This window comes from Fusarium redolens (assembly GCF_020744475.1).
Source record: "Fusarium redolens strain MPI-CAGE-AT-0023 chromosome Unknown BKA55scaffold_30, whole genome shotgun sequence".
Lineage (NCBI taxonomy): Eukaryota > Fungi > Ascomycota > Sordariomycetes > Hypocreales > Nectriaceae > Fusarium > Fusarium redolens.
The window spans coordinates 1-9,263 of record NW_025763693.1 but is presented as its reverse complement, the minus strand read 5'-3'; the positions used below and the strand labels follow the sequence as shown (position 1 = coordinate 9,263).

The 9,263-nt window shown below is 25.7% G+C and overlaps 1 protein-coding gene across 1 annotated transcript; it reads right to left on the bottom strand.

Annotated features, from left to right (window-relative positions):
* Window positions 1-435: 435 nt before the first annotated feature.
* Window positions 436-2,246, bottom strand: BKA55DRAFT_585299 (uncharacterized protein). Its single transcript, XM_046194434.1, has 4 exons — window positions 1,762-2,246; window positions 1,496-1,691; window positions 1,282-1,440; window positions 436-1,230 (listed from the first exon to the last, which is right to left on the bottom strand). Exons 1-4 carry the CDS (start codon window positions 2,052-2,054, stop codon window positions 622-624), a joined length of 1,257 nt encoding a protein of 418 aa, XP_046041673.1. The 5' UTR covers window positions 2,055-2,246; the 3' UTR covers window positions 436-621.
* Window positions 2,247-9,263: the final 7,017 nt, after the last annotated feature.

The following is a 9,263-nucleotide window of genomic DNA, read 5'->3' as shown; positions in this document are numbered from 1 at the left end:
GCCTTTAATTTAATTATTACTTTATTATTAAACTTATTAAACTAGCTATAGTAAAGCTATTAACTTACTAAAAGAATTTTAAAAAAGGAATATAATAATATAAATAATAATTAGCTATAATATTCTTAAGTAGAAAATAAACTAAAATTAAATTAGCTTATTATCTAGCTATAAAATAGAAAATACTACTTTAACTCTAGAGATATAAAACCTATCTGCCTCTGACCTTAAAACTTTCATTCCTTAAGGCCCTATACGCAAGCCGAGACCGGCTTGCCTCTCCTGTTGGCGTCACAAGTAGATAATTGCACTGACTTCCATTGGCTCACAAGAGGACGACAGGGATACCGCACGTAAACAGGCTCTAGTTGGCTGCTGCCAGATAGGGGGAAAGAGCCCAGTTTACCAGCGACCTACGCTGTACGAGCTTGTTATTCGTCTTTTCGGCAGATATAGATCGCCTTGGATAGATAAAATCCATTTCGTTGATAGAAATTAACTTAGAAAACCTTTCTCTATTATCTGGTATATCTTTTACTCTCTGCATTGCTGTGGTCGAGATTTAGTACGTCAAAACGTCCTTTCTGAGTCTTTCGTAACGGACATGTGAACATGGACCACTCAATCCAGCATAGATAAACCCACATTCGGGCCTCTGTCAGGTCTCCTTATCACCGCCTCCTCTGTAGCAACACTCGGCCTGGAAACCCTCAGAGCCCTTTGATCCTGCGCCCAGACCTCCATAATTTTATGGCTAGTCACAAAGAAAATAATGGCATTCCAGACACCTTGGAGTGGTAGAAGGGACACAGTCGCAATTTGGTACGGGAATGAGGAGTACCCGTATTTGAAGCTATGAAAGCGGTTAATGGTTGCTGGCGTCCACGAGACGACGACGCTGAAAGTGAAGAGGAATGTGGCGCGTAGATATACCCTCTTTACAGGGTCCTCAAGACGGTATTTTGATAATACCCTCCTGGTTACCATTATGGTGTGATGTACTCGGCGTTTTCGTGGAGTCGAATGACGAGGTTTGTTCGAAGTGATTGTCGGTAGGCAGTGATCCGCTGTCTCGTGTATTGAGGCTTCCAGAACTCCTAACGTAGGCCGCGTGTGTAACGGCACAGGCAGCGAAACATAGGGAACTGGCGCGAGGGTGACAAAGTCTTCCGCGACAAGCACTGGATATGCAGCGTTCTCGGCGTTGCGCGTGGCAGTCTTCGTTGAGTCCTGAGCTGTGTCAACAGACGTAATCAAGTTGAGGGTGACTAGATAAACTACTATTGAATTCCACAGATGCCGGATTCGATTCCGTGAGTGGAAGATGCGGTAGCCAACAATGATATTCAGGACGACAGAACCAACGATACAAGTCCATACGAAGATATATGAAGAAAAGACGCGAACGTTTGACCAATTATCACTAACACTGCACCAAACCTATTCACTAGTTAATTTGAAGCTTTCAGTTTACAAGCAAGAAAAAGCCGCTTACGTATGCTTGGCCATAAATAGGTCCACGAGCTGGTGTTGAAATAAAAAGCAGCGTAAAAGCGATGGTAAATGGCCCTCCAAAGCAGACGAGACAGTATTGCAACGCGTGGAACGTATGGGGGTTTGTACGGCCCAGGACAACGAGGAGAGTGTTGAGGGACAGTCCAAAAGCCCACCACGGATCGGACTGCCCGAACCTATGGAATGCGTCAGCATCGCTGATCTCGAGTGCAACTTCAGGAGACTGTGCAACGATAAAGGCCTCACATTTGAAGTAGAAACGCCTGTGTTTTACAGAGCGCAGAGTCTTCCCCAGCCGCGAGTCCATCCCTCGCAATGATGCAAGCGATGCTCGAGCCGAGGTTGGCGATACTCGCCATGACAATGAAGGTATTCCGGGGGTTCCGCAGTCGCGCCACGAGGCCGTACGTAATAAAGATGAGAAACACAGCGACGAGACTCATGCAGCCCTCAATTCGCTCCACAAGTGCAAGCGCATGGGCCTGACTCGGCGTCGGTGTCATTGTCGTCAACTCATGCTGATCCTGAACAGCAGACATTAGCTACAGCGGCGCACGATATACGTGTGGCGAGGGAAATGGGTAAATCAATGGATGATTGTTAAGGTCAGTTTAGCCGTAGTCGCCAGTGCGGTAGAACATAGATGTGATGTCAGAAGAACGGGTCACGATGACAGTATCCTCATTTTTCCGTGGCGTACGTAGAAACTGAAGGGGAGGGCCGAGATGCACACTCTCATGGTTGATTGGTTGATCAGACAAGATGTAGCAGCCATCGACGGTGCCTCAGTGGCGGTTTGGCTTGCACACTGTCCTCTACGTCATATTCAACCATGACAAGACCGAAAATTGAGGACTCTTTACTGTAAACAACTCCTTGAAGGAGCATGGTGGCATCTAGACTTAGTTCATATTTCCTTCCGTTTCTTGAGCTGTCCGAAGCCTCCAAGAGGTCACGACAAGTAGCTGTAGCGAATTAAAAGGCGTCAAACTAAAGGCACTTTTAGTCCCACCTAAATAAGGTGATGATAGAAGTCCCCACAATGCCTGTTGTTACAAATCGCTACACCACAGATACGGCAGCCCATCAGCTTCCGTGGCCCCAGCTTCTTCTTCCTCTCGTTGCTAATGGCCCTGCTCGAACATGTAAACGGGAAACGCACTGCGTTTCGCCTTTCTGTCCAATCACCACCTTTGTGTGTCGGCTGGCAGCCGACGATTAAACCTATCTCTTTGAGTGCACAGCCCTTAGGAAGGTCACTCGCCCCACTTACTAAAAGTCCATAAGATATTTGCCAGTCTGTAAAGGTAGCTCTTTGTAACAATCAAAACTGCAGGGACTTTTACCATCATACAAATTAGTATGTGTGGAAAAGTACCGTTAGTTTCATTTATCTTGATTGGCTCTATACCCCTGTCTTGACCCCGCCTAAGGGCTGTGGCACTCAAAGGGATAAGAAATTTGGTGGCGCTTGCATGACATGGACTAGCCGACCCATTAGTATTCTAGACACTGTAACAGCCACAATAAGCATAACATGGATAAAGATATAAAGGAGACATCTGCAAATTGATTAATACTAGTAGTAATAAATAAGCTTATAAGACTAGTTACTTTATATTATATTTATTTTAAAATTATTATCTTTATTAATTATTATTAAAAAAAGTAAATATATATAAATTTATTAATTATAATAAATAAAAGTATATTCTTAATATAATAGTTAAGTCTAACTATATTAAACTAAGCCATGCTAGGTTTATTATTAGCAGATAGCATAAGGCATATACTAAGCTTATTAAAGTATTATATCTCTTAATAGTAGATTTAATATATATTAAGCTTAATTAATATAAAGAAGTTATATTATAATAGCTAGTAAGCTAGAATTTATAAAAGTGCTAGTTAATATATTTTATATACTTAAAGTTATAATATAAATTAATAAAATAATATAATTAGTCTCTTATAAATTAATAATATTTATATATTAGTTTAGGTAGATTATTAAATAAAAGTTATTAGTACTTATTTTATTTATAAATTAAACTATTTAAAAAGTTAATTTATCTTAAAGGAGGCAGGTCTTTTCTTATAATTAGAGAAAAATAATAAGGTTTATATAATATAACTACTAGGGTTATAATATAATTTCTCCCCTCCCTTAGGTCTTATCCTTAAGACTTATATATCTATCTTTTTATTTATTTATTAGTTATAAGTTTAAACTTAATTTATTTTCTATTTAAATATTAATAAGATATTAAGTTATATTTCTAAAAGTAAATTATATTTTAAAATGCTAGAAGTAGTTAAACTTTCTAAATATATTACTAGATTTAATAATAAAATTATATTATATTTTTATTATTTTTAAAACAGTCTTTTTTACTAAGTTAAAGGTAACTAGTCTTATTAATATTAAAACTATATTAAGGCTAAAGTAATATATAATAGTTTAAGTATTACTTCTTATTATATATCTTTTATTTTATTTATTCCTTCCTATTTTAATTCTTTAATAATTAAGAAAAATATAAAAGTTTATATTAAGTTAAGAAGGGAAAAGAAAGAAATTAAGGCAGTTTTAGAGGCTATTATAATAAAGTTAAAGTATATTTATAAATAAAAGTAATTATTAAGATAAAAAGGCAATAAATTATTTATATAAGGAATATACTCTTAAGAGGAGTTAGGTAAGGTTTAGGAGGAATTTATAACTATCTCTAAAGCTTAGTCCTTAGGTATTATAGACTTAATTAATTAAAACTTAATTTTAGGTAATATTCTTTTTAAGCTTATTAATAAAAGTTCTTTAAGAGTTATTAAGTATTAGTAAGGTATTTAAATAATTCTTAAGTATTTTTACTTTTTAAGTAGTTTTTCTATTTAATATAGTATTTTAATTTTATTTTTTATTTTTTTTATTTTCTTAATTACTTTTACTTTATAGACTTTTAGTTTTTTAATTTCTTATAGTTTATTATTAGTTTTAACTTATATTATATTAGCTATTAATTTAAGTAATAAAATATAAAAAACTAAATAAAGCCTAACTTTTAATATTAGGTCTAGTTTATAGTTATTTTTTAATATTTTCTTAATAATTTTATATAATTTAATATATTTATAATCTATTTTATAGCTTAGTTTATTTATTTTAATGTTTTTTATAGCTAGGTAAACTATATCTCTTTTTAAAAAGCTTAGTCCCTTTAACTATTTTAAACTATAGTAATTTTTTATATATTTTTTAATAAATTTAAATTCTATTTTTATTTCATTATATAGGTTTTTAAGGTTATTATTCTTAAGTATAGCAGCTAGGTTAACTAATTTTTCTTATTATATAATATAGTATATATTTAATATAAATCTAAAATTAGTATAAGCTAGTATAAGCTTTATACTTTTATTATATATAGTATTATAGGCAAGTTAGGCTATTAGTAGTTTTTTAACTTAATTATTTTATTTATAATTAATATAATACTATAAGTATTACTTAAGTATTTAATTTATTTATTTAGTTTATTTATTAACTTATAATTAAAATACTATTATAAGTTAGTAATTTAGTCTAAGTTATATTATAAGTAATTGCCAGAATATTACTATAAATATAAGTCCTCTATTTAAGAGAATCTCTTTAAAAAGGCTATATATATTAATAATATATTAATAAGAAATATAAGAAAGTTCTTTTATATTTATTACTTCTTTATATAATAGGTAATAGGAATATTTATAAATTAATTAACTATAACTATAATATTATTATAAAAGATTTTAATTAAAAGTTCTTTTAATAAGGGTAACTTAATAATAAAGTTTATTATAATTAAGTCCTAAGGTTATTATATTACTAATAGTAGTTATAGTTATCTATAAGGTTTATATCTTTATGCCTTTATTTATAAGCAGAGATTATATTATTAAATAACCTTTCTTAGTATTCCCTTTATTCCCTTTATATTATATTTTCTATATATTCTTTTTAGTATTTTTATAATGCTTAAATGGCTATATAGGGGATATTTATATATATCCTATACTAGTTCTTCCCTAAGCTTATTAAGGATAAATAGTATATATAGTATTTTTTTTAATTATTAAAAGTTATTTCTTATAGGTTATAAGGTTTTCTAGCTTTAGCTTCTTTTATACATTCCTTAAGTTTCTTACTTTTTTATACTTAAGTAATAGTTTTAATTAGCTTATATTTCTTATAACTAGTTATTAGATTTCTAATATAGCTTTTTAAGTTTATATTATTTTAGATTTTATTTATAGTATTTTATATTTTAATATAATCTTAATTATATAGTATTTAATTATAATAATAATTAAAGATTTCTATTATATATTTACTAAGAATTTTTTTTTTTTTATTAAAGTAAGTTATATTACTTTATTAATTATAATATAATCCTCTAAGCTAATTAATAAAGTCTTATTCTCTATTTTAATATAATAGTTCTTAGTATTTTAATATAAGTTTTAATTTCTTAACTACTTTTATAATTACTTTAACTAATTAAGTAAACTAGTATTTTCCTTTTAAATTAAGTTCTAAAAGTCATTTCTTAGTTTTAATAATTCCTATATTAAAATCAAGTTATTTACTAATAGTATTTATATATTTATTATTTATTCCCTTATAATAAGTAATTATAAAATTAAATTTACATAAGTATTTAATATATTATAATTATTATTAATTTAGCTTTTATATTATTATAAAGTATGCTATATTTTTATAATTAGTAAATACTTTTTTTATATATCTATTTCCCTTAAAATAGTATTTAAATTCTTTAAAATAATTTATAATAGCTAGGAATTTATTATTATAAATATAGTAATTAAGTTTTACTTTATATATTTTATAAAAGTAAAAAGTAATAGAATATAATATATTATTATTATTTTATTATCTTATTTATCCTCTTAAAGTAAAGTTAAAAGTATTAGTTTTAAGTTTAACTTACTAATTAAGGTTAAATATTACTAAAATAGGTTTATTAGTAAGAGCTTTTTTAAGTTATTTAAAAGCTTATTATACTTAATTACTTTATTAAAATTATTTATCCTTTTTAGTAATATTAATAAGAGGGATAATAACTTTACTAAAGGCCTTTAATAAATTATTAATAATAGTATATAAATCTTAAAAAGGATTATATTTCTTTTATTAATATAAAGATATTTTATTTAGTAATTATAATAATTTTTTACTTATTTATTTTAATTTTATTATATAAGATTTTATATTTTAAGTAAATTACCTAAGATTAATAAAAGTAACCTTTTATTAATTTAATAAGTATATTAGTATCTTATAGTACTTTTAAAACCTTATAAATATATTCTTTATATTTTTCTTTTATATTAAAGAAGATAAAGATATTATTTAAGTAATATATTATAAAGATATTAAGGTATACTTAAAGTATATTTATAATTTTATATTAAAATACTATAGGCATATTAATTAGTCTAAAAGATATAACTAGATATTTAAATAATTTATAATTTATTCTAAAGGCTATTCTATTTATTACCTTCTTTAATTTAAATAAGGTTATAGGCAGATTTAAAGTTAAGAGCTATAAATACCTTTTTACTAAATAGGCAGTCCTTAAATTTAGTAATAAGGGATAAGGGTATTTAGTCTTTTTCTATAATCTTATTTAATTATTTATAATCTACTATAAGTTATAATTTATTTATATTAGGTTTTAGTATAAATATAACTAGGTATTTAGCTAAGGATTTTAATAATTAAATATATCCTTTTTATAATATATTATTTATCTATTCCTTAAGTATATTAAGCATATCTCTAAATAAGTTATAAATAAAAAAGAATTTTAAGTTCTTTTTATTTTTTAATATAATTTTAATATTATAATTTATATATTAAGGTAACTTAGTATTTAATTCCTTTTAAAATAATTTCTTATAAATATAATACTTTAATAATATATTCTTAAGTTAATTATTAAATTCCTTTAAGGCAATTTATTTTATTTATATAATATCTTAATTTAATTATTTAAATTAACCTTTAAGAATTACTATTATTCTTCTAATATATTTTCTTCTGCCTTTTATATATATATATTATATTCCTTTTAAAATAGGTAAATATTCTTTACTCTAGACCTTACTATCCTTATTAGTTAAAGTTTAAGATTTCTTATTATTATTTTCTAAATTATTTAACTTATTAACTAAAGGATAATCTTTATAATTTATCTAACTAGTTTTCTAGTTAATATAAAGATTATACTATTATAGCTATATGTAATTAAGTATTAAGTTAAAACTATTTATTAAAATAATATTAAAGTTAATACCTTAGTTTTTTCTATTTATAAAGACTTTACGGTAATTAATCTCTTTAATACTTTTTTTATTTTATATTTATAATTAGTTCCTTCTCTATTTATAATAATATAAGTTTTTTTTTATTTTTTATATATTTTTATAATATTTAAAGCTTATTTACTATATTAAGGAAAATAATATTTATATTTACTTTACTATCTATAAGTATATTAAGCTACTTGCCCTTAATTTATACTTCTAGCTATAAGTAGGTTTTTTAACTTTATTTTATTATTATTTATAAAGCTTATTCTAGGTAATTTAGCTCTTCTAGCTCTTTACCTATTTATTGCTTTTTAATAAATACTAATATAAATATAAAAAAGAGAGATTTATTAAAATAAAAATAAGATAAAGAAGTAACTTTAATTTATATTACCTAAACTAATAATATATTAATAAATAAAATAACTCCTAAAACTAAGGATAATAACAAGATAGCTAGTTAAATAATACCTTATATAAAATATAATTTAAATTAATAATACTCAAAGCTATTTAACTAAGAAATAAAGGCCTAAGAAAGTTATAAGATATATTTAAATATAAATATTATAACTATAATTAGTTTAGATATATAGCTTAATAATACCTAAAACTAAAAAGGCTAAGGGATCTAAACTAAGGTAAGTAAACCCTAGGACTAATTAAATAATAAGATCCTTAAATAGCTATATATATATAAATATTAAGGATATATAAAAAAGGCTATAATATTACTAAGTTAAGAAATATAATAAAACTTAAGAAATAAAACCCTTATTTAAATAGCTTAATTAAAGAACTATAAGATTTATTTCTTATATATAAAAAAGCTAATATAGAAAACCTACTAGTATAAGATAAAGAAACTAAAAACTAGATTTAAAGGAAAAGAAATACTTATAAAAGGGCTAATAATTTAAAATACCTTATTAAACTAGTAAAATATAATTAAACTAAAAAGAAGAAACATTATAATAATTTAAATTATAAAAATAATAAAATACTTAATAATAAGAACTTAGAAAAATTAAAAAAGAGGGAAACCTATAAGTTTTAAAAATAATAAGATAGGGAAAAGCACTTACCCCTAATATAAATAATTAAGCTAAATAATTTAAGGCTATAAATAACATCTTATTTAAAATAATCTTTAGAATATAAAAAAGGTAGTTAAAAAGGAATAAAAAGCTAGAAATAAAATTTATATTTACTATTATTATTCCTCTTAAAGTATAAGATATAAAGGAAGAGTAATTAGAAATATTTTATAATACCTTTATAAGAAAGATAAATAAATTAAGAATAAATAAAAATAACTTTATAAACTACTATTTAATAAATAAGGTAATAAAATATATACCTTACTA

Excerpts from the sequence above, each read along its gene's own strand:
- BKA55DRAFT_585299 (XM_046194434.1), bottom strand. The coding sequence starts at position 2,054 with ATGTCTGCTGTTCAGGATCAGCATGAGTTGACGACAATGACACCGACG. Across the intron at positions 1,692-1,761 it reads CAGGCGTTTCTACTTCAAAT|GTTCGGGCAGTCCGATCCGT; the intron begins GTGAGGCCTTTA and ends CGCATTCCATAG. Across the intron at positions 1,231-1,281 it reads GGCATCTGTGGAATTCAATA|GACTCAACGAAGACTGCCAC; the intron begins GTAGTTTATCTA and ends GACACAGCTCAG.